We start from the raw sequence: 24498 nt of genomic DNA on the forward strand, positions 1-24498 counted from the left end.
CACTCTCAAATCACAAACTCCGAAATGGAGTTTGTGAGGGCGTACACCGCCCTCTTTTTTTTTTAGTTTTTTTTATATGGGCTCCACATATTTTAAAGTCAAACTTTTCAATTCTTCTAATAAAAAAACATGATGGGACCCATTTGAATAATAAATATTACTAATAAACCCTACCTAAGATATATTTAGACTTAATAAATTAGATTTATAATTATAAATATATATTAATAATTATAATAATATATATTTTTAATTTGACATTTTCTGTCATTTATATATGCAGTACATATTATATTACAAATTTATTTAAATATTAGATAAAGTATTTATAATTTTTACTTAATAAAGTATATTTATAAATAATTTATTTATTAAATTTATAATTAATTTTTATTGAAATAAAAAAATTAAAATTAAAATTAAAAAATACAAACAAAATATATTTATCCAACTTAACCGCTAACAACATTTAACAGCTCTACCAAATGTCTCATAGTTTATTTCACAGCTTTAAGTTTAATTTTTTTTTTCACAACTTAACCGTTAACGTTAAAAATCAACCCAATCACTCTACCAAAAGGACACCTAATAACAAATATTTTTCTTGAATCTCAAATTAGTATGAACGGGTGCCGAACGAAGTAGGAAGACAAAGCTGTCATACTCTAGTATTGGCGGACCGACAAAGTGTTACTACTTACTTACTAGTACATAAAGGCGTACTCTTACAAATCATGAAGTCAAAACGTCCGACTTTCTCAAATATAAATATCTAACCAGTTGGTGGTCCAGTACAGACATTTATCAGAGTGAAAACAATAGACAAGTCAAACAATAAAATAGATATTTCTATATATATACATATGCAGAAGTAATAGGTCGGTACGTTATTGACTGACCGCTCAAAAACAGAGAGTACCAAATACAGCTAAACACGTTCCCTAAACACATCCCATACAATTGGATGGTGTTTTCTTCTGTATTTTGCTTTCACACATTTATGGCTTTTATCTTCTACACAATTGCTTTTACTTATAGTTTTATAATAAAACTACGTCATACCATATTTGGCATATTGGCACCACCACCTTTAAATGAAACCAAGCTTATGTAAGTGTAGAGGAGGCAAAAACAAAGGGACAAAAGCTTATGTCCAGATGGCCTGTTCAAAATGTGACCCAAGCTTTCTAGTTATACAAGTCTTCTGATCATCCTGGAGTCTTCAATAGCAGATGTGGCTGGCCTGTGTTTCGTTGACACTCAAATCTGATCTAACCTAGAGTAAGGCGTCACCAAAAATAGTTCAATGTTGAAAGGTAGGTAGGTCCCCACCTAAAAATGGTTACAACCACCACAAATAGTAAAGTGCTAAGCAAAAAGACTAGATAATTCAGTAAACAAACAGATTTAAAAGAAAAAAATTGGTCTCAGTAGATCACAAAATTGAATTCAGAAACAACAGGCTGCAGCTGCTCAAGTTCAATGAAACATGCTGCTCCCCACCTTGGCATATCCATGTTCAACTTCTTTCACACCTATGCCCAAACTAGATATCAGAACACAAAACCCCACTCTTAGGTGGCCTGGGTGAGGTAGTCCCCTTCATTCATGGCTCTTATCACATGTTAGGGAATTCATTGTTGGACCATTCAGTTCAGAAGCCGACATTGCAAAAGTGAATATGAAGAACAATAATTCAGAAGCTGTTCCACCATGCATTTGAACAAGTTGCAACTGATAGACAGACAAGATATTTGGAATATAGAGTATATAAAGTAAATACTCATTGAACCAGAAAAGAGGAGAAAAACAAAGCCCAGGAGGGCCAGGACTCTAAAGAGAGTCTCCATGGGTTACCAAGACTAACAAACCATAACCAGAACTAAAGAACTGAAAATAAAGACAAACAAGAGACTCATACAAACTATAACAAAACTAAATGAAATTACTTGGAGGATCTTTGCTGCTTTGCAACAAAAGCAGTAGAATCTCACCTCTCCAACCCGAAGAAGCAGTCCACTTGGCTAAGACATCAGCCCAGGAGTTTGCTTTCCTGTTAATCTTAACTGTCCATTGTTTAAAATTGCTAAGACGAGTAGAAGAACGAAGTCATAACTGTTAAAAGCCTCATAAAATGCGCACATTTGTGCTCGCTATACACAGTTAATCAACTTCAGTATAAACTTTTCACTCCATTGCTAGGATTGTTCCTATATTTACCCAATTTTCGCCCGCCCTTTAATCTAATTCAAATTATATGCATTTCTAGATAATCTAACTCCCAACTTCTTGCATATGATGAAATTGTACCATGCAACTAAAAGAGAAGTAGAATTACAATAAAGAGATCCAAAATTGTTAACAGATGCCAACGGTAGTATCAAACTACTATTCATACAACCAGCAATCAAGATCAAAATACAAAATTTGCACTTCAGTTCAAAGTAGTACAATTTCATCATATGCCAGAATTATGCCAATGCACAACCATGAATTGCCTCTACAAGGGGAAAAAAAAACCCAGCAAAACTATTATGCTATCAAAGAATTTGGACAACAAATGACTTAAACAATCAACACATTCTGACGAACAACAACTTATTTTTGCATTATAAGAAAATGTGTTTATGAACACAATCCATGCCTCAGATTTATAAAGGTATGATATTTCTTCATTTTTCTAAGTGTAACTAAAGTTGCAATCACCAACAGAAATGCAAAGTAGGAAAGAGTATTTCATTAATTCTAGAATTTAAATGCGATTCTTGAGAACAGAACATATTACATTTATACATACACAAGCAACTAATGCTCCAACTAAGTAACATAAAGGAACAATCAGAAACAGTAATGGAAAATGAAACAAGAAAATCATACGGAAGCCTCATCATTGAAGTAAAAGGAAGAGAGGAAAGAAGGCATACCCTTCTAAATTCTCTCCGTCTCAGTGTCTCTCCCTCCTTTTCAGTCTCTCTTGGTTTATTCAGTATCTGAAGGTAAGTGGGTAGAATCAGCAGCTTGTGATTCAGCCTTCATCAAATTTTGCAATCCGGGTTTCAACTCTCTGTTACAAAAATCCTCATACTCTCCTTTATCTCCTCCTTTTTTCTTCACTTCCACGACCACCAAAGAAGGTGTTAACTCAAATATCTCAGCAGCAATCGTTAATGGGCCCTTCACGCCCTCTCTCGAACCCTCCAAACTCACTCTGCAATCCTTCTTTCTAACGGTGAAACTCACAACCTTAGCAATCTCCTCCAATTTTGATATGATCGTCGAAACAGGAGCACCTGACACAAACCTAGTCCCCTCTCCTCCTTCCTCAAACAATCCGGATAAATCAAATCCAGGTGAATATGATATTAAATCAAATGCATTCAAACTGGCTGGTCTAGGCAGCGTAGTAATCCTCCGTCGGGTCTCCAATTCCGAGTCCGATTCGGACATTGATTGATCATTGTCTGTTGATGAACCCACATCATCGCCCATTATATCGTCGACGTTACAAAGCTTATCATCCTCTATATAAAACTTGATATGCTTGAAACCCTTTTTGAACCATCTATTCTCCATAACTTCGGGGATGGTGAACCTAGTTTCAGGATTCGTGTCAAGGAGACGCGTTAAGAGTTTGATTAGCTCTGGAGAAAACCATCTCGGGCACCGAAATTCACCTTTGTAGATCTTCTTGTACATGGCCATAACATTCTGGTCATGAAAAGGCAAGTAACCCGCCATCAAAACAAATAAAACCACGCCGCAAGACCAGATATCCACTTTGGCCGCATCATAACCTTTCCGTGCCAAAACCTCCGGCGCTACATAAGCCGGCGTGCCGCAGAAAGTGTGAAACAACCCGTCCTGCCGTATCTGATCCGCAACAGCACTCAACCCAAAATCCGACACCTTCAGGTTCCCGTTCTCGTCCAATAACAAATTCTCAGGTTTCAAATCGCGATGATACACACCCCTTGCGTGGCAAAATCCAACGGAGGAGATCAATTGCTGGAAATACCTCCTAGCAACTTCTTCCTTCAATCTCCCTTTGGAGACCTTATTGAAGAGCTCGCCGCCACGGACGAACTCCATGACGAAGTAGATCTTGGTTTTTGTGGCCATCACCTCGAACAGCTGTACTATATTCGGGTGGCGAACGCGGCGTAGAATGGAAATTTCGCGCTTGATGTGTGCGATTAGGCCAGACTTGAGGATCTTCTCCTTATCTATCACCTTGATCGCGACGCTGTCACCGGATTTGACGTTCTTGGCGTGATAAACCTTGGCGAAGGTGCCATGGCCTAGGAGCTTCCCAACCTCATATCGGCCCAGGAGAAGCCCCTGCATCTGGTCCTTGCTGTTGGTTCTCCTCAGAGGCGTGGCTGCCATGGATGGATCGTTGGTTCTGGAAGGGTGTTTTAGGTAGGTTATTCTCTCACTGATATGCTATTGCTATCGAAGAAGAAGAACAAGGAAAGAGAAGGTTTTGTTTTGTTTTTGTTCATGAAAAATATAAGAACGGCGTTAAATGGAAATCACAAATGATTACCTTACAGAGCTGCTTTTATAAGCCTGTAGCCTGTCTAGGTATATTCTCTCAATTTCTTTCTGTTGCTTCCCTGGCTATCGGTGTATTTACCTGTATTTATTTTTTTATTAATTTCCACGTCAGCATTTTCTAACAACAATTTGGGAGCTGGCTTCAATTCTGTTAGCTAAAATTGACTTTTACTCGAAACTTCCGTATTTGGTTAACATAATTTTTTTTTTAAATGGGAAAGGGGATAAAACCTGATTATCAGAATGATAAATTCCATCCTTTTCACTATCTCAACAAAATTTATTTTTTTTCCTAAACCTTAAACCTTAAATATTAATAATTCATAACTCTTAAACTCTAGTATAAAATTTGTAAAACAAAATAATAACCAATTTAATTAAAATAATTATAGTCACAACTCCAATTTTGGGTCTAGTCGGACTTGTGTGGAAATTTAGGGACTTTTTGGCCGATGATAAGAATTTAAATTTAGGTCAATTGCAAAAGAAAAATAAGTATTTATTTATGGGAAGAATTCTCCTATACACATCACTTTCACTTTATAAGGGTGTGGATGAATGAAATGATAAGTGATGTTCATTATTTTGGATCCTATATATTTTAAATCAATGGTGAAAACATAAATACGTATTTTAAATGTATAAATTAAGTGCGTATAGGAGAATTTCTCTTATCTATTGGTAGTCATTAGAAATCTACAAGAACGGATTTGTTGGCTTTTATGGAAAGCTCTAGTCAATTGGTATTTGAGTAAGATTAACGGCTCTTGAGTTTCTTCAACGCTTGAAACTTCTGGTTGCGACTTCAGGTGCTTTACGGGCTTACATGTTGGGCCGAAATTAACTAGCTTTAAGCGGGCCCTCTCTGCGGCTTCTTGGATTGCCAACTCATGGGTTATTGGCCTGTTTAGATTCGTGGGCTCTATATAAACAGGCCTAGGCCTTTAGCTTACAGCGGTTCAGCCCCGTGTTTCTGTAAGTAGTTTTTGACCGACCAGAGCCTAAAGTTGCCTGCCGCGGCAATTTGGAGATCTTTCACGGCAATTCGATTAATCGGTAATCTGCGAGAGTCGAGACTCGGGTTGCCCAATTATTGGGCCATCGGTTGGGTAAGAACTAAGAACAAGGGTTGGGTGACAGGAATTCGAAACCCTATTTTTTTTTTCCCCGAATTCAATACAACGTAAATCAAGCTCTAACCCTAGAACGGTAGAATTCGATCATGACATCGAGGAAGAAATCAGAGGGAATTGCTTTACTCTCTATGTACGGCGACGACGAAGACGATGAAGAGATGGAAGATATTGAAGAAGAAGAAGGAGAGGAGGGGCAAGAGCAAAACGATGATAAAGAAGCGACAGAAAACGAGGGAGGTTCAAGTGATGCTATGGTTACAAGAGAGGTACTCTTTTTATGTGGCTATGGTCCCAAATTGTGGTGTTAGATTCTACGTTCTGAAAGCTTTTGTGTAGGCTTGGTTTATGGAGTTAAATTTTGAAATTGTTTTGTTCTCTATTTTTGGTTTACAGAGTTAAAATTTGAAAATTGGGGACAATATTTGGGGGCTGTAGCATTACTCTATCAGTAATAGGATTGAATAATGGTTTTCGAAAGAAGAAAAACGGGAACGACTTGTTAGGTTTGTTGGTGGAAAGCGCATGGTTTTAATTGATTATGAATATTGGTGAATTGCAGGAAGGGGAGATGGAAAGCAGTAGCAGGTTCTTGTTTGGTGCAGAGCTTCAAGGAGCTAATGGTATGCTTAGTTTCATGAATTAGTATGAATAAAGTTTTTCAAAATTCTATTGCTTGTTTATTTTTCCGCAATTCCCTATCTTTACTATCAAAGTATCAATGATGTCCAAGTAAAAACTCTTTCAGGAACCATTCAGATTTCAACATTGAATGTTCAGGAGGCACTTCAGTCTGGAAACTTGAAACCACATCAGCCAGATACAATGAATATGACGATTGCTGAATTAGAATCTCTGGAAGTTGAGGGTGCAGTTGAGGTTTCTGTCGAAAATATGGATCTATTGGATAAATTTCTCCCTCCACCAACTAAATCCTCGTGCCCAGAGGAGCTGCAAGTAAGCAACTTTTAAGTTTCTGTTCAAATGATGGTTCGCATCCCTTTGTTTCAATTTCTGGTCCTTATTTATATGATATGTTAATAGTTTAGAGTTTAGACTGCATCTGTCCACAAGTCCACATAGAAAAGGTGTCGCTTGGGGCTGCTTCTTTCCTTCATTATCACATGTATTCTGGCTATTGGGGACGTGCCTCATATATCTGTCTCCTTTGTTTGTTTATAAATGGTTTTAGGGTGTCTAGATGTATATAGTTCCTGTTTGAACATGTATTGTGAACCTTACATGATATGTCCATTGCCTCATATAACTTCTCCATTTGTTTGTTTCTAATTGATTAAAGTGTAGCTGGACATGTTATTTTGCTAATGCTTTCTCATCCATGTTATTATCATATGGCTTTCTGAAGCTCTCATGATTTTTTTTTTATCATTTTTAAGCCTGGTCTAAGTAAAATTTGGAGTTGGAGAATGGTAGATTACTGCATTGTTTTCTTCCATGCTATGAAACTTTCCAGCATGCTTGCATGGGTTTGGCCAAACCTAAATCTCGCCATTATATTTGACTGAACTTTTACCGCACTAGAAGTTTCCTTATTGCCGGCTGCTCTATACTGTTTGTATATCAATTTATGTGTTATTTAATCACTTGGGAATATCCGATCTTCTAATGTTTAAAAGATTTTTGTTTGTACTATATATAATCGTTCGATATTTACTTTGTTGTGATTATGCAGAGGAGAATAGATAAATTTCTTGCCCTGAAGAAAAATGGGAGAAGTTTCAATGCTGAAGTGCGCAATAGGAAGGACTATCGTAACCCGGATTTCTTGCTGCATGCAGTGAGGTATCAGGATATTGATCAGATAGGGTCCTGCTTTAGTAAAGATGTGTTTGACCCTCATGGATATGACAACAACGACTACTACAATGAAATAGGTCATTTACCCTTGTAACCTTGTTCAGCTTCTCACTCTTGAGCACACACAGAATTGCTTCTGGCTTTTTTATGCATGCAACAGTTTGGAGTAGTCCATAAGTTATTTGTTTGCATTTTCTATTTTGGTTTGCCTTTGGGCTTTGTCAAATCTTTCATAATTTGCCTATCTATGCTGTTTCTGGTCTTTTGGAGAGTCATCCTAGTTTTATTTAAAATTAACCTTTCCATTTACATTCTGATTTCAAATTTTGATTACCTGCATAGTCTGTCCATCTGGGGCTGCTACATGTCATTTGGAAAAGCATCACTTTCTCTTGTTCCTTAAAAGGTACAAATATAATCTGGTATAGCAGTATGTCAATTGTGAATTGTAGAACTGCCATATACTACTGTCTACTGGTCACACCCTCAACTTTTAGCAAGCTATATAAATAGATGGGGACTATTTGCACTCCACAGTTTCTCATTCACGCCCCATTTCCCCCAAAATCCAAACGCGCCCTTGCACCACCACCCCCAAAACCCTTCTCTGTTAATGGCAACATCGCTTCCCCGTTAATGGCAGTACGCTCACGTCTCTGAGCCCGATTTCAAAGCCTATAACCTTTATTGATAGCTCACGGTTTGAGATCGGACGTCGAAGCCTCTCACACTCGCGCCTCCGCTTGCACTTTACGAAATGACTGATCAACGAGGTCTCATGCATTGGACTGGCCGTTGCACTGTAGAAAAACCCACCACCACTGAAGGGTCCGGACCCGGGTCCATGAACATGACCAGGGCTTGATGGAGCACTGACATAAGGAGTGGAGCAAGTACTGTCAATGTATTGTTCAGGGACAGAGTGGGTTCTGCCATTTTTAGGGTTTCCAAGGTCTTGGGTTGAGGTTTGGTTGGTTGGAGTTTGGAGCTCCATGCTTTTCTGTGCGCGAAATGATCGATGGTGAAGAAGAAGATGCCAGTGAGGGGAAAAAACTATGTGATGGTTAATGTTTCCCCAGTACCCACAGGCCACAGCATACACTTTGTTGCTCTTACCTGTAGATTTTGCAAACTCTTGGCTGTTATATGCATTTGTTGTTGCATAGATTTCCTTGTTTCCTTCTCTTGCTTGTTAATGTCATCTGGAAAGTTCTAGTTTTATTGCCATTACTTCTTACGAACCATATTTTTGGCTAACCTTTGTTTTTTGCCTCTCTTTTATGAAGCAGAAATTGATATGAAGCGTGAAAGGGAGAGGAGAGATCAAGAATTGAAGAGGAGTCCAAGGCCCGAACTTGTTATGGGAGGGTATCAGCCTGGAATTGTGAGGGCTGGATCAAAGTTTAGCTTGCCTATTCCAGGTACGAGAGTAGTCCTTTTTAATTTTACATGAAGGCTTCTCGAGGACTTTTCTTCCTCTTTCTAATGAACCAATATGGTACAATATTGGTTTGCCCTTAAACTGACTCACTTTACAGGTGCCCCAGTTGTAGTTTCTGGTGGATTGAACCCTGCTCTAACTACAACTAATGTTGTTGCTCGGAAATCAAAGTGGGATAAGGTTTGTATTTTTAAAAAAGCTCGAGAATAGTGCATATAGATATCAGTTTTTGTGAAAAATTCTGATTTGTATCGTTCCAACTTGATTTCAGGTGGGTGGTGATTGAAGGTATTCTCTACTCACATGGCGGCGGTTCTTTGTTTTGATTACGACATAGGTAAACAATGTTGGAAAAGAGTTGGTGGAGAGACTTTGATTGACGAAAGCTTATGTTGGCACTACCGAATTGGGTGTATATACTTTCGTTTGTTGCCTTTCGAGATTAGTCATCATCAAAAGGCAATTCCATTTTTCCATTAACCTGTACTTCATATGTAAATTACCTTTCTTTTACATGCATATCCCAAAAGTTCTAGACTGAAAGGTGTCTACTTGCAGATTAATTCAACAGTAGTATGATGCTAGGACCCACCTTTATTCATATATTCCACCACTGCCGGCATGAAAAAACCAGTATTACCCCAGCGCACATCGTCAAAGTCCATGGAGAACTGAGAACGGATTGGCATTTACAAAGAGAGGCTAATTTTGTCTTTAACTGAGCCTTTTAACTTGTTGAGAGCTGCTTATACTTGCGCACTTCTAGTTGTGGTAGATGGTAGAACATATCCAAGGAAGATGATCAGACATGGTATTAGTATTGACATCAAGATATCGCAATGAAGAAGGGGAAAATTTTAGGCCGGTACGATCTGTGAAACTTTTAAACACTTAAGTTCAGTCTAAAACAAATGCAACAGGGACAAAAGCACAAACACATGATAGGCATAGGAGGTTTCTTCCATGAATGCCAGGTACTGAGGTATTGCAAACAAGGTTAGACAAATTCAAGCTTTATATACAAAGCCCTGGTGGTAGAAAACATGAGGTAGAATGGGAATTCAGAGTTTGGCACTCCATCATCAAAAGCTTGGACTTTCGGTGAAGGATAAGGCAGGCAATGGAGGTCAAATATGATTGAGAGCATTGGATTTCTCATAAAACAATCTATTTCTGCCGGGAAGAAAGTGAGAATTCATTCAATCCATATCTTTCTCAATCTTTGAAGAATAAAATATTGTAAATGTCTTCTGCAATCAAACTAAAGAAGATTATTTTATCCTTACGTTGCTAAAAGATTATCTAGTGACAGATGTCCAAAAGACTAAGTTTGTATGTATTGATGGATGGTCTGAACTGCATTAGCAGTAATGGAAAGAAAGGCTCTATGTTGTTTGAATGATGACTTAATCACCCATCAATTTAAGTTGACTGCATTGTCTGCATGTGAAGAAAGGATGGGTTAGCATGAGTTGTCTTGATCCAGACAGTATCTGACAGTTTTTTTGAGGTAAACCGTTGACTGAGCCCAACCGATTATGGAAGGCCTAAAATTTTGTTCAAACAAGCACAGAAAACTGTCATCTTTAGTCTTACTTGCAAAGAACAGTTTTATACTTTAATTACCAACTGATTCTGGATCTAATAACCCTGAAGACACCAAAAGCATAATCATTCATTCGAGCCTTCATCTCAAAAATTCGAACAATCATCCACTACATGAAAGTTGAAACATATAGACATATAGATATTCTTCTCTATTTCTCTCCCTGCAACTACAAGGGATGTAAAAGTAAAGAAAATTTTATACAAAAAGATATCGGCAGAAAGATAAAGACTCAACATGTCAGCACATATAACAATCCCACACCGCTAATACAAACACACACTTAAATCCAAATATGCTTTAACATATAAGCATATACCGGTTCTGCATCAAAATCCACAACAATTCAGACAAAACAATACCAGGACTAGGTAGAAAGATCAGACTAGTTGAAACCCATTACATTCACGCACAAACTTCTTTGCCACTCTGAATAGAAAATGAGGTTGAACCATGACTGCCATCTCAAAGGAAAAACATAGAGTTCTCCACGTTAGGATGCAGCCTATACAACTGCTCGTCGAAGGAAGCCACTGCTGAGGACGTAGCTTCTGATGCTTCTGCTGATGCTGATGATGATGATGAAGAAGATGATTTTCGCAACTCAATTGCATCATGGTAAAGGCGACCTCTGTAAGCAGCACGGTCAGCATACCACACAGGGGGAACCACTGAGACAGGCTTAGTGCACTGAGCGCATGTGAAGCACAGGCTATAACAAAGCTCTTGCAGTTCATCGCGTGTGAAGTTGTGCTCATCCCACAAGGCATGATAGTGCGCAGGCTTGCTTGTCCCGATATTACCATAATGGCTGCTAAGATAAAAGTCAGTCTTCATATCGCGATTGATTTTTGTATCGACCACCGTGCCTGGAGGCACATTACCAGTGGAACCACCATCCATATCATTCTCTGGAAATAAACGAGTCAGGTGTCGCTTTTGGGCCACAATAACTGTGATGGTAGGGGAGTAATTCAATGCCTTAAATTTCCTCTTAAGGTCCCCTAGTTCTTCCTCGAGAACCATATCAAACTGGTTCTCACTTACCCCATCACGAAATATTATGATTTTCTCTGGCCTTGTTTGATTTAGCTGAGCATAAGTATCAACAAGCTCCAAACACATGTGCCCAAAATTCAGAATCCTCTCTGCGCGGTGATCTTGAGGTTGGATTCGTGCTATATATCGATTTGCAGCAGGCCAATTCACAGTGGAAACAACAGCTGCTATTGATGGACTTGTTGAATTCCAAGAGCCAGGATGATTGACATCCGCACCAATAAACATAACATGGCCATTGCCTCTTATGCGCGGGAGCAGGTTCATGAGCTCTACGTTGCTTCCACCGTTCTTGGCATTGATCTTTAGAGCAAGATTGGCAAGAAACTGATCGTTTGCTTTATTGGCATTTGTAGATAAACAAGACTGAGTGACTATACCAACTTGTTTCTCAGATATCCACTTCAGATTGTTGTAACCAGGGTCCTCTCTAGGCATAACACAAACGAGTATCTCCAAATCGCCTCTACCAATCTCATTTGACTCCTCGTTAATGCCTTTGAGCATTTGTTGAAGACCATCAACATTATACAACAGATTCATTGAAGCCCTTCTGTAGGAAACAGGCTCTGCCATGTCGATGCCAAGATCATTACAGCGACGCAACAGCTTTGGAATGAAATTATCAGCATCTAACTCATCCCGATCATAAGAACTCAAGTCCAACAACCCCCACCGAAGAATCTGTTTGCCTTCCACCACATATTTTCGAACAAGATTCCAATGGCATTTCTCTCCATCAACTGTCACCTTCATGAAATTGCCGTTCTGAGTGCGAAGTTTCAACTCAGGTGGCTTGATAACCCGGGCAGTCACTGTCGTCATATTTGTATCAACCTCGATTCCAAAATTCTTACTGATGTCTCCACTGCAATCAAAATTATCAAAATAGGAAAAATTTCAGCGTCTCGTAATTAAACTATAAAACCATATCAACAGAAATTGAGCCAACAAAAACATTATACTATACCTAATGATAAGCTAGAAATTTAGTAGATCAATGCACATAAATATGATTTACGCAGGTGAATTTCTGAAGCACTTTCAGTTTCAGATAATAACAAACCATATGGCTGTGCTTTTCCGATTGAATGAATAGATGAGCTTTGCCAAAGTTCAAATTAAACATAAGCTATACAAAATGCAGCCAAAAAATATGTTAATGATAGATCAGAAGTCTTTCTCCCATAACGTCTACAAAACAAAAGCTAAAGTTACTCACCCACGAGGTCCGTTGCCATCTTGAATCATGTCAAGTATCGTGTTTAGCCTATCCTTTGGCCGAACCAATGACTTCTCCTTTAACTTCTTGTCTTGATATTTGTCCAGAAGTTCCTTTTTGCACCTCTGCCCTCCAGCTATGACACAGAACTCCATTGGAACATAGTTCCGTCCACTGCTTTTGCCCAAATTTAAGCAGGGTATATTTTTGCAGACAATATCCTTGCTGTATTTCTCCATGAAATAATCAACAAGGCGAACATCCCTTGGTGGAATCACGCCATTTGGGTCTTCAAGAGGGAATGAAATGTTCTGGGTTATATCTTTGGTTAACCCTGAAATTTTAAATACCTGATCGGTAGCACGATGAGTCACATTAACTTTCAGTCCTTTCAAATTATTCTCTACGTCTCGCATAAACCTTTTGAAGTTGTTCACATCAAAGCCACGGATCTGCTTCTCGAGGAAGTCTATAACAGGAATTTTCTCCCAAAATGGGAGAACAGAGTAGTCCAAACACAAGGCCAGACCTTGAGAGCTGAGCTTCAGTCTGTGTTTAACTCCTTTAGAAGCAGTGATGCCACGTCCAATGCTATCTTTCGGGTAAGATGTGGGGGAATGAAAAGTTCCTCTGAAAGAAATCATTTTCCTGGTTGGATTCTCCTTCATGACCACGTCTAAAGGTTGCAGTATATCACGAGGGATCGACGTTGACGTACCACTTAGATAATCATTCAATTTGCAAAGTTTAATTTCATTCGCAAGTTGTAGAGTGACTATGAATGAACGGGTCCTCATGCTTTCACCATGGGAAAATTCCACCTTAAATTTTCCGGTGGGCAATGCTACCGCACTGAAAATACTCTTCTCGCCATCATATGCAGTCATGGACAAAGGAAACCGTATAGGATCATCAGAGGATAATTTGTTCCTAATCTTAGACAGGATAGACTTCGGTAACTTCACACGCTGACCAGGCTTGGATGGAACCTCCTGTTTGACATCTACATTGTAGTGTCTTATGATACTTTCTTGATTGTACTTAACCAAAAAATGATTGGTACGAAGCCTCAGAGATCGGACAGCATTTGTACTGCCACTGTCAGGCCGCATCACTGGAGGAGAAGAAGAAAATAGACAAGCTAAATGCTCGTAATCATGAACAAAAACCATATCATTCAAAGATAATATCAATGTGTTTTTCCAAAAAAATTATGGGACAGAAATTAGGGCAGAACAAGAAGAATTAGAAATATATCATCAATTTTGACAGTTTCTTAATCTTTCTCCTCTAGAGTGTCAAGCAAACTTTGCATTACAGAGAAGCTAATATCAGCAATAAAACCTTGATAGTCTTTCCTCTATCTAACAAAGGAAACCACTTCAAATTATCTAATTGGAATCTTTCATATGTTTTTCTCTACTTCTTCTACTTTCTTGAAGTTTCTTTTCCTTTTTGTTTTCGTTATAAATTGAGATACTGCTATGAAATTCAGCAAATACTGTAAACGCGTACCGACTCCAAACTAACCACAATTATAATCAAACAGAAAACACTTTCAATCAAATAAATTGAAACCCAAAACTCACGATTAACAAAGAAACATACCAGGAGCAGTTGATCTCTGTGAATGTGGCTGACCTGGAGCAGGGGGTCCCCAATATCCTCTCCCTTCTCCTCCTCCTCTTCCACCACCACCACGACCACCATAATACCCACCACTTCTGGGTCCCTCAGCACCACCACGACCACCCTGGCTAGGACCCACATGGCCCTGGGTCCTGCCCTGGCTTCTACCCCTCCCCTGCTGATGATATTGCTCTTGCTGCTGACTCTGCCCATAATTCCTTCCTCTTCCTCTCCCATCGCCACCAAAGGCAGAACCTCTTCCTCGAAACCCACCTCTCTCCATTGCAAAAAACCGAAATCAAAGATTACCCCGGGCACCAACTCGTTGTAAATTCAAGAAAAATGTTACGCGTTCTTTTGCTGCTAGTGATCGAAGGACTCGACGTTATGATATTTATAGAGTAAGAAAGTTTGCGTGTGAAGAAATGGACAAGACTACTTACAAAGCAAGCAAGCCATTGGAGAATGCCTATTGTACTGTTTAACTACGTGTTGAGGAAGGTTAGCAGAAAGTGAGCAATGTAATTTGGTTAGGTTAAAGAATCGGGAGAAACTCCTTCCATGCCAAGGGTTGTGAATTCTGAGATACTTTGTTAGAGGGAACTTGCTATGTAAAGGTTTAAGCTACCATCTGATTGGTTCATTACTGAGTTATAGACTTTATAGTCAAGCAGTCAAAGTAAACGATACAGACACGCGTCGCTGTTAGAAGTTCAAAACCATTGAATTTCCTTTTTTCTTTTTTTGTTTTGGTATGGAAACAGGAAACCTTGGTTGATGGGTCATAGGTTGATATTTGGTTGAACATTTACATCCTATTATCTATATATATGAGTATGTCTGTAAAATATACAATCATTATAGAGAATTTATCAAAATTCAACTTTACATCAGATTACCCAAAAATTCCTTCCTTATTTTGTTGAAGTAATTTCTTATATCTAGAGAATCACCATTCACTTTCTTAAATATAAAATAATACATTTTATTATTTTATTCTATCATCTCCTCTCTCTCCTCACTCCTCTCTCTCTCTCTCTCCTTTCTTTTTTCTCTTCTTTCTCCTCTCTTTCAGTCACCTCTCTTTCCTCACTCCTCTATTGTCAAAAGAAAAATTAATCTTCTTCAATTTTAAATAACATTAATTTATTATTTTAAATAAAAATAATTGATTAATATTATAATTAAATATATTTTTAAAATGGAATTAATTTATTATTTTAAATAGAAGTAATTTATATTAATAGAATAAACAAAGGAAAGAGAAAGAAATATTATTTTAATATAATAGAGAATATGATAGATAATCTGATACAATGTCTGTTGGATAGAGAATATGTAAAATATGAAAAAATAATATTTTATTTGTATTTTAAAGATATTTTATCTGTATTTTAAAAAATCTGTTAATATAATACATTGTAAGTGATATGACTATCATTGGAAGATGTTGACGCTTTTAATGCGAACAACTTAGAAAGCACTTTATTAAGAGAAACTTGCTTGTGCTTGACAATGTAGAAAATTCTAAAAATTGATGGTGGATAAAAATATGTGATAAATATTTCAACTACAATGACTTAAATTTGTTAAGAGATGTATTTTGTTAATATAACTGTACCGACAAAACCTATTTATACAATAATGTAAATTTATAGGCTGAATTTTTAGTGTAATAGATGTTAAACTCAATATTGATTTTTAATGTAATTGTTGGTATGTGTTAAGTGGAACCCATGTGTTGAAGACAACATAGAGGTCAATCATGTCTCATATCTCCATGCTTGGCCCAACAAAATGGGTACAACAAATTTGTACCATTTTACACATTTATTCCCATGTTGGGCCAATCAAACACACTTTATGCTCATGGTCTCAGAATCTAGCACACGGAGAACTACAAAATACAAATGACACTTCATGAAATGCAGAAACAACCCAGGTATTTCTAAAGTCTAGCAAGCACGATTCCCCAATCGACCACAGAAAGGTAAGGACACGGAAACAAATCCATGCCAAGCCAAAGCCAAAGTCCGAGGGAACACAATCACACAGTACAGCATCCCAACATGGCCTGCAGAACCAAAAAAAAACTCACGGAAATACAACACATTAGATTCACGCACAAACCCCTTGGTTTGCATATGAAAAGGAGTGAAGTACCATTCATGCATTGCAACATAATATGATGACTTGTCTCCTCCATGGTTTGAAGGAGATCCAAGCTTATCAAACAAAGAACATAATGTTTTCGAGGTCAGCATGCAACTTATAGAACCTGTCGTCCAAGGAAGCAGCTGATGACGAGGATGATGATGATGCCAAAGATGATAATGAAGATGATACTGAAACAGGGGATTGACCCTCTATTACTGCCTCATAGTACAGCCTTCCTCTATAGGCTACAAGGTCGGCGTAATACACGGGTGGGACAAGCGATACAGGTTTGGTGCATCGAGCAAAGGTGAAGCACATGTCATATATGAGCTTTTGCAACTGGTCAGAATTGATCCCATTTTCATCCCACAGGACATGATAGTGTGTAGGCTTGCTTGTCCCAAGGCTTCCATAATGGCTACAAAGATAGAAATCAAACTCAAATGGGTGAACAATTGTTGTGTCCACAACTGTGCCTGGAGACACATTTCCAGTAGAACTTCCCTCTCCCTGAGTCTCCTGAAAAAGACGAGTTTGGTGCCGCTTCTGTGCTACAATCATTGTGATAGCGGGAGAATAATTAATTGTTCCAAACGCCCTCTTCATATCAACTAACTCTTCATTGAGAACCATATCAAATTGGCCCTCACTCACTCCATCTCGAAACACCACAATCTTATCTGGTTTGGCTTTATTTAGCCGAGCATAGGTTTCCACAAGTTCCAAACACATATCACCAAAATGGAGAATCTTCTCCTTGCGATGTTCTTGGGGACGAACTCGTGCTGCATACCTATTTGCGGCTGGCCAGTTTACAGTAGCAACGACGGCTGCAATAGAAGGACTCGTCGTATTTTTAGAACCAGGATGGTTGACATCAGCCCCGATAAACATGACATTTTTTTCATCCTTGAAGTAGGGTAGCCGGCCAATTAGCTCAACATTGCTGCCTCCAAGCTTAGCATTAATCTTTAGGGCAAGATTAGCGAGATATTGATCATGGACGTTGTTCGCATTAGTAGACAAGCAACATTGAGTTATCACACCAACTCTAGTCTCAGAGATCCACTTGAGATACTTGTAACCGGGATCCTTTCTAGCCATCACACAAAGAACAATTTGCAAACGACCTTTGCCAATGTGGTACACCCTGTCATTAATCTTTTCCAAAAGCTCGCGAAGCATATCAACATTGGAGAATTTATTCATTGTTGCACGTTCATATATGAGAGGCTCTTCCATACAAATCCCCAGATTCTTACAGCGAGCAATCAGCTTTGGAATGAACTTCCCAGGAATCAGTTTGAATCGATCAGATTCAGCAGAACTGAAGTCGATCACAGCCCACCTTTGAATTGGTTTGCCATCCACCAGTGCTTTCCCAACGAGGTTCCACTGGCACTTTACCCTGTCAACTGGAATTTTAACAAGCTTGCCATTTGGAGCACCTAGCTTCAACTCTGGTGGCGCCAAGACACGTCCAACCACTGATGTCATTTGCATGTCTACTTCAATTCCAAAATTTGAGACAACTTCTCCTCTGCAATGGACCGATAACTTATATTAAATATAACGAAAAAAGAAACCAGAAAAAGAAAAATACAACTTTGCAACAACTAGATACACACAACCAGTAATAAGTGACCACCATGAATGATCCATATAGTTGACAAGTTAAAACGAAAAAACAAAAAAATCATGGTAGGCCTTAAAAATAGATATAGCACTCAAGTAGATTAAGAAGAAATTAAAATTTTGTTAACACATTGGATTCAAAATTGTAATTGAAAAGCAAGAGATAAAATGGAAGTATGGAACTGTGAAACAGCAATTGGTCGTAAAATATAAGTCGAACAATACATCTCCATAATTACTCTTATAAAAAAACAGTAATGTTTAGGACATTACCTGCATGGCCCCACTGTAGACTGAACCATGCCACATATTCTGCGTTCTCTTTCCGCTGGCTGCGCCAGCGACTTGTCCTTCAATTTCAATGCTGCATTTCTATCCAGATGCTCTTTAGGATATACCTGCCCCTCAAATAAGATACAAAACTCCATAGGAACATAATTCTTCTTGTTGTTTTTTCCCAAATCTAAGCAAGGGATATCTTTGTACAAAATTTCCTTCTGGTATTTTTCCCTGAAATAAGCAATGACGCTAACTTGCCTTGCAGGAACATTGCCTTCTGGGTCTTCAGCAGTAAATGATAGGTGTCTTGTGTTCTCCCTTGTCAACCCAGCAACAACATACTTTTGTTTGGTAGTACGATGGGTTACTGTTACTTTCAAACCCCTCAAGGCAATCTGAACTTGCCTCCTAAACCTTTCAAAGTCACTTAAATTAAAACCGCGAATATGCTCTTGGAGAAAGCCAATAACAGGCATTTTCTTACGAAATGCTAAGACAGAATAGTCCAAGCACGAAGCTAAACCTTGAGATGTTAGCTTGAGACTGTGTTGAATACCTCTAGATGCTATAATCCCACATTGAAGATCATCCTCTGGATAAGTTTCAACAGGGTGGAAGCTTCGTCCCACAGGAATCATATTCCTATTAGGGTTGTCCTTCATAGCTAACTCCATGGCTTGCAATGTGTCACGAGGTATAGAGGATATAATACCACTCAGGTAATCATCCAACCTACAATACTTCACCTCACTCACAAGCTTTATCGAAACAATATAAGAACCATGCCTACCCTCTTCCCCCACAAGCACCTTAAATGTTCCAGTGGGCAAAGGAACTGCACTAAAAATGTTCTTTTCACCATCATAGGCAGTGAATGACATAGGAAATTCAGCAGGATTATCAGTGAATAATTTGTTCCTAATGACGGACAGATCAGATTTTGAAATTCTTTTTGGATAACCATTCTTGATGGGCGCCTCTGATTTGACATCAACATCATAGTGCTTTATGATGCGCTCAGAATCATACTTGACCAGAAAATGATTAGCACGAAGCCTAACCATTTTAGTGCCCAGTGTACCACCTTTATCTGGTCGTTTAACAGGGACAGTTCTGTTGGGATTCTCCTCGGAAGATGATGAAGAAGGTAATTTTTGAGAAATCTTACATTTTTCCATCTCAGAAACAACAGGACCTACAAAGAAAAACATAAAAAGAAATAATTTTATGCCAACTTAAAATGGATGAAAATTGGACAAATAATTTGCAAATACAGTGTTCAGATGGGTGATAATCAAAATAGTTTTATCAGATCAGTTTAAGCCAACTTAAAAATGATGAAATGCAAAGCATAATTTGTGAACTTGAAAGAATTCCATAATGTTTTTTTAAAAAAACACCTAAGCATGAACAAAAGCCTCCAACAAATTAAATCACGTTTTGGGAAGAATGGATAAAGTAAGAACTTAGATGAGATCGAAATTCTGCAATGAACATATATTTTGATCTAAATCAAGAAAACAATGAACTAGTCCGAAAATTTTTAATTAAAGCATAGCAACCAGATACGTCCTATGTGACTTCTCACAAAAAAGTTTTCCGCTCGTTCAAAAACGATATCCTATGGGGGTTGGAATTTCACCATACTTGGATGTTTTCAAGTATAATCTGAAACAAAGAAAAAAAAATAGAAACACAAAAACCTTGAGACAGTACACTATTTATTCAAATAAGCCAACCTTCACAACCTCAATCTGTTTACAACTCTTGTACAAAGGTTAACCAAAGCTTAAAAAACATAAGAACAGTATAATCCTTGTAAGGAATAAGACACAATGCCAATCTAACCGTAATCCCACCAAAATTACATACAGCACAGTCCCATACGGTTCAGAAGAAACACTTTAAGAATATGCAAGAAAACAATCTGAAGAAAAAAAGGCCCAGCAACAGCAGTTTAACAATAAGTTAACCAACAGGGAAAAAAACTATAGGAAAAAGAAAAGTGGTTTTAAACAATCCTCCATCAAGAAAACAAACAAATAAATACTATCAGAAAAGCAATGCAGCCAAAAAAAATGACTATGTTACACTATGTCACCATCCACCATTCAAAGGCAAACATAAATAATAAAAAAAAAAGACTCGCTCAAAAAAAGTAAAAAAAAACAAACGTTTTCGAATCACTAATCAGTATCAGTTCAGTGTTATAAAAGAGCAGAATCAGATTCTCAATTTACTCACTGTTTAGCCGAAATAATATAAATCCACTGCAAAGAGAGAGCAAATATACCAAGGACAGATTCAGGAGGCGATTGACTCCCACGTTGAAGACTTGGGGAATGATCAGCAGCCGCAGGAGGTCCGGTGGGTCCTCTCCCTCTGTTGGGAACCCAGGCTCCCCGATTTACTCCTCTAGCACCACCAGAATGCCCGCGACCACCACCATCACCACCACCGTATGGACGATCATGATAAGGCGGTGGCCCCTGGCCTCCACTTTGGCCAGAACTTCTCCATTCCTGCTGATCAGGTTGATCACGGCGGCGATACTGCTGGCCACCACCTCTTCCTCCTCGATATCCTCCTCGCCGACCATCACCAGCAGTTCCTCTTCCACTTCTCCCTCTGTAAACACCACCTTTCTCCATTACCCCAACTCCGAAGTCTCGCAGATTCGATTCAACTAAAAGTAAACTAATAAGACCAAATAAAGAGACTCCGGTTAGAAGAAATGCATATTTGGCGTATAACTACACGTCAACAGTGTAGATGGTATCGTGGGGTATCCTCGAGTCCTTCCAGAACCTTCGATGTAACCGAGACAAGGCGGAGGACCCGACGGACCAATTTATGCAGAAATGAAATTCTACTGGATTGGACTGGGTTTGATTTGTTGTTGTGGGCCACGAGATCCGGCCACTAAGCCCATTTTTATTTCCATTGGCATTTACCAAGAGTAGACGAGCGATGACACTGCCGACCTCTTTACCGTTTAACTGGACAGAGTTCATATGATTCTCTTGTCTCCTAGAAATCGCGTCTTCTTCAACGAACTTGTTCGGCATAGCAAAGAGAAGAACGTCCAGAAGGGAAGAACTTTACACGCGAAGATAATAAAAACTGGTTCCTTTTCTTGCATATACATATCCAATAGCCTCGTCAATTTCTACGCCAAGTGCGGTCACTTGGTTGAAGCCAATTTAGTGTTTGAAGAAATAACCGACAAAGACGTGGTCTCATGGAACTCCCTAATCAATGGCTACTCTCAGCAGCGTCTCACGGGGTCGCTCATTGTTATAAAACTCTTTCAGCGAATGAGGGCGGAGAATGCCTTACCAAATGCACATACTTTTGCTGGGGTTTTCACAGCCGCTTCTTGGCATTTGTCGAGCGCTTCAGTTGGTCAGCAAGCTCATACGCTTGCGGTTAAGACTGCAACGTTTTATGACGTTTATGTTGGGAGTTCTCTTCTCAACTTCTATTGCAAGGCGGGTCTTGTTTTGGAGGCTCGCAAATTGTTTGATAAAATGCCTGAGAGGAATGCGGTGTCTTGGGCTACTATGATATCTGGGCATGCTAGTCAACGGCTGGCAGTGGAGGCTTTTGGGCTTTTTGAGTTGATGCGGCGAGAAGGTGAGGGTGAGGAGAATGAGTTTGTGTTTACAAGCCTACTTAGTGCTTTGGTTGTTCCTGAAATGGTTAATAGTGGTAGGCAAATACATGGTCTTGCAGTTAAGAATGGTTTATTGTCGTTTGTATCTCTTGGAAACGCTCTTGTTACTATGTACGCAAAATGTGAGAGCATGGGTGATGCATTTCAAATTTTTGAATTTTCTAACGAGAAAAATTCGATTACATGGTCAGCCATGATCACTGGTTATGCTCAGAGTGGGGATTCTGAGAAAGCTTTGAAATTGTTTTCTAAGATGCATATTTCTGCGATGAAGCCCAGTGAGTTCACCCTCGTTGGAGTTCTTAATGCTTGTAGTGACGTTGTTGCTGTCATGGAAGGAAAACAAGTGCACAGCTATTCGTTGAAGTTGGGGTTTGAGCCTCAAATATTTATAATGACAGCATTGGTTGACATGTATGCAAAATGTGGCCGTATAGTAGACGCTCGGAGAGGGTTTAATCTTCTGCAAGAACCTGACATTGTTCTTTGGACTTCCATGATTGCGGGGTATGTGCAAAATGGGGAGAATGAAGAAGCCTTGAGCATGTATTGCAGAATGCAGACGGACGGGATTTTGCCCAATGAAATAACCATGGCCAGTATTCTAAAAGCATGTTCAAGCCTCGCTGCTTTGGAACAGGGAAAGCAAATCCATGCCTGCACTCTCAAATATGGATTTAGTCTAGAAGTTCCAATTGGAAGTGCCCTTTCAACCATGTATGCGAAGTGTGGGAATCTGGGAGATGGGAACCTTGTCTTTAGGAGGATGCCTGCGAGGGACGTAGTCTCATGGAATGCTATGATATCTGGCCTTTCTCAAAATGGGCGCGGGGAAGAAGCTTTGGAACTTTTTGAGGAGATGATAGTGGAGGGCACAAGGCCAGACTACGTTACGTTTGTAAACATTCTCTCGGCTTGTAGTCACATGGGATTGGTGGACAGAGGCTGGACTTATTTTAGGATGATGTTTGATAAATTCGCCATAGCTCCAAGAGTAGAGCATTATGCTTGCATGGTCGACATCCTAAGCCGTGCAGGAAGGCTCAACGAAGCTAAAGACTTCATCGAATCTGCTACCGTAGATCATCGCATGTGCTTATGGCGTATTTTACTAAGTGCTTGTCGAAACTACCGCAACTATGAATTGGGAGCATATGCCGGAGAGAAACTGATGGATTTGGCCTCACTAGAATCGTCTGCTTATGTATTGCTGTCAAGTATCTACACTTCCTTGGGCAAGTCAGAAGATGTTGAAAGGGTCAGGAAGACGATGAAACTTAGAGGGGTGAGTAAGGAGCCTGGGTGTAGCTGGATTGAGATTAGGAGTAAAGTTCATGTGTTTGTTGTGGGAGACGAAATGCATCCCCAGATTGGAGAAATACGTGCAGAACTACGAAAGTTACTTGAACAAATGAAGGATAAAGGGTACAAGCCTACTCCTGATTCTGCCTCTGCTACCATTTCAGTTTGATATACAACATTGATTATCTTTTTTTATCAAGAAAAATAAGATATATACAACATTTCAGTTTGATTCTGCCTCTGCTACCTTTGCTTTGTTATCTGGCGAAAATTTTTGAATGGTATTTTTGATTTCTAGCATGGAAATTGGAAACAAAACATGTTTCCTGTGAAAAGTAGTCCATGTAATCCTGGTGACTCGCACCTGGGCCGAGATGCGGGCCTGGCCCAATCTGGCAAGAGACCCGGGAAAGTGAGAAACCAAGAGATTACCCATGCTAGTGGTGGAGCCTACAGGTATCACGTGCATTGCATATATCCTTTCGTTTGTACTTTCTCTGCTGCTGCATGGACAGATCACAGATGTTCGAGCCTATGATTTCAACATGACTATGATAAGGCCCGGCCCGGGCAGAGATGGGATCAGAGATCTGCTCTGTCAGGTTTAACCTGGAAAATACCCTACACCTGTTCCATCAGCTCTGTCCACGTGTTGGCTACAAGTGGACACAACACAAAGTAGGCTGGCCCATGGGGGCCCATTTGCAAATATTTGGATTGATGGTCCAAATATTATCTCTACAAAGTGAAATACAAGTTAATGGGAACATTTTTTTAAAAAAAAAAAATTTAACTGGTTTCTCGGGTGTGTTAATGGGAGCATTAGAAATAGAATTATAGAACTATGCAAGCCACAAATTGTATAAAACAAATCTATTTAAAAAAAAACTTGACATGTGGAGACAAATGGGTCTCACATGCTAATACAATTACTTTAATATGAAAGAGAGATTATGATTACAAGTTACAACTTGCATTTCAAGG

General features: G+C 39.0%; 5 protein-coding genes across 5 annotated transcripts; 2 read left to right on the forward strand and 3 right to left on the reverse strand.

The window, feature by feature from the left end:
- Positions 1-2715: 2715 nt before the first annotated feature.
- LOC120005057 (CBL-interacting serine/threonine-protein kinase 12-like) lies at positions 2716-4530 on the reverse strand. The gene has a single exon (XM_038854490.1). The coding sequence runs from the start codon at positions 4384-4386 to the stop codon at positions 2980-2982; it is 1407 nt and encodes a 468-aa protein (XP_038710418.1). The 5' UTR covers positions 4387-4530; the 3' UTR covers positions 2716-2979.
- Positions 4531-5515: 985 nt separating this feature from the next.
- Positions 5516-9533, forward strand: LOC120005059 (SAP30-binding protein-like). The gene is made up of 7 exons (XM_038854491.1): positions 5516-5959; positions 6253-6313; positions 6439-6647; positions 7384-7585; positions 8798-8929; positions 9047-9129; positions 9221-9533. Exons 1-7 carry the CDS (start codon positions 5780-5782, stop codon positions 9233-9235), a joined length of 882 nt encoding a protein of 293 aa, XP_038710419.1. The 5' UTR covers positions 5516-5779; the 3' UTR covers positions 9236-9533.
- Positions 9534-10635: 1102 nt separating this feature from the next.
- Positions 10636-15042, reverse strand: LOC120005054 (protein argonaute 2-like). Its single transcript, XM_038854483.1, has 3 exons — positions 14445-15042; positions 12837-13950; positions 10636-12482 (listed from the first exon to the last, which is right to left on the reverse strand). The coding sequence occupies exons 1-3, from the start codon at positions 14746-14748 to the stop codon at positions 11021-11023; spliced, it is 2880 nt and encodes a 959-aa protein (XP_038710411.1). The 5' UTR covers positions 14749-15042; the 3' UTR covers positions 10636-11020.
- Positions 15043-16559: 1517 nt separating this feature from the next.
- Positions 16560-21376, reverse strand: LOC120005729 (protein argonaute 2-like). Its single transcript, XM_038855522.1, has 3 exons — positions 20830-21376; positions 18531-19731; positions 16560-18162 (listed from the first exon to the last, which is right to left on the reverse strand). The coding sequence occupies exons 1-3, from the start codon at positions 21185-21187 to the stop codon at positions 16695-16697; spliced, it is 3027 nt and encodes a 1008-aa protein (XP_038711450.1). The 5' UTR covers positions 21188-21376; the 3' UTR covers positions 16560-16694.
- A 71-nt stretch (positions 21377-21447) lies between these two features.
- LOC120005730 (pentatricopeptide repeat-containing protein At2g33680-like) lies at positions 21448-23744 on the forward strand. Its single transcript, XM_038855523.1, has one exon. It carries the CDS (start codon positions 21551-21553, stop codon positions 23681-23683), a length of 2133 nt encoding a protein of 710 aa, XP_038711451.1. The 5' UTR covers positions 21448-21550; the 3' UTR covers positions 23684-23744.
- The last annotated feature ends 754 nt before the right edge of the window (positions 23745-24498 follow it).

Source organism: Tripterygium wilfordii, chromosome 9 (assembly GCF_013401445.1).
Source record: "Tripterygium wilfordii isolate XIE 37 chromosome 9, ASM1340144v1, whole genome shotgun sequence".
NCBI lineage: Eukaryota > Viridiplantae > Streptophyta > Magnoliopsida > Celastrales > Celastraceae > Tripterygium > Tripterygium wilfordii.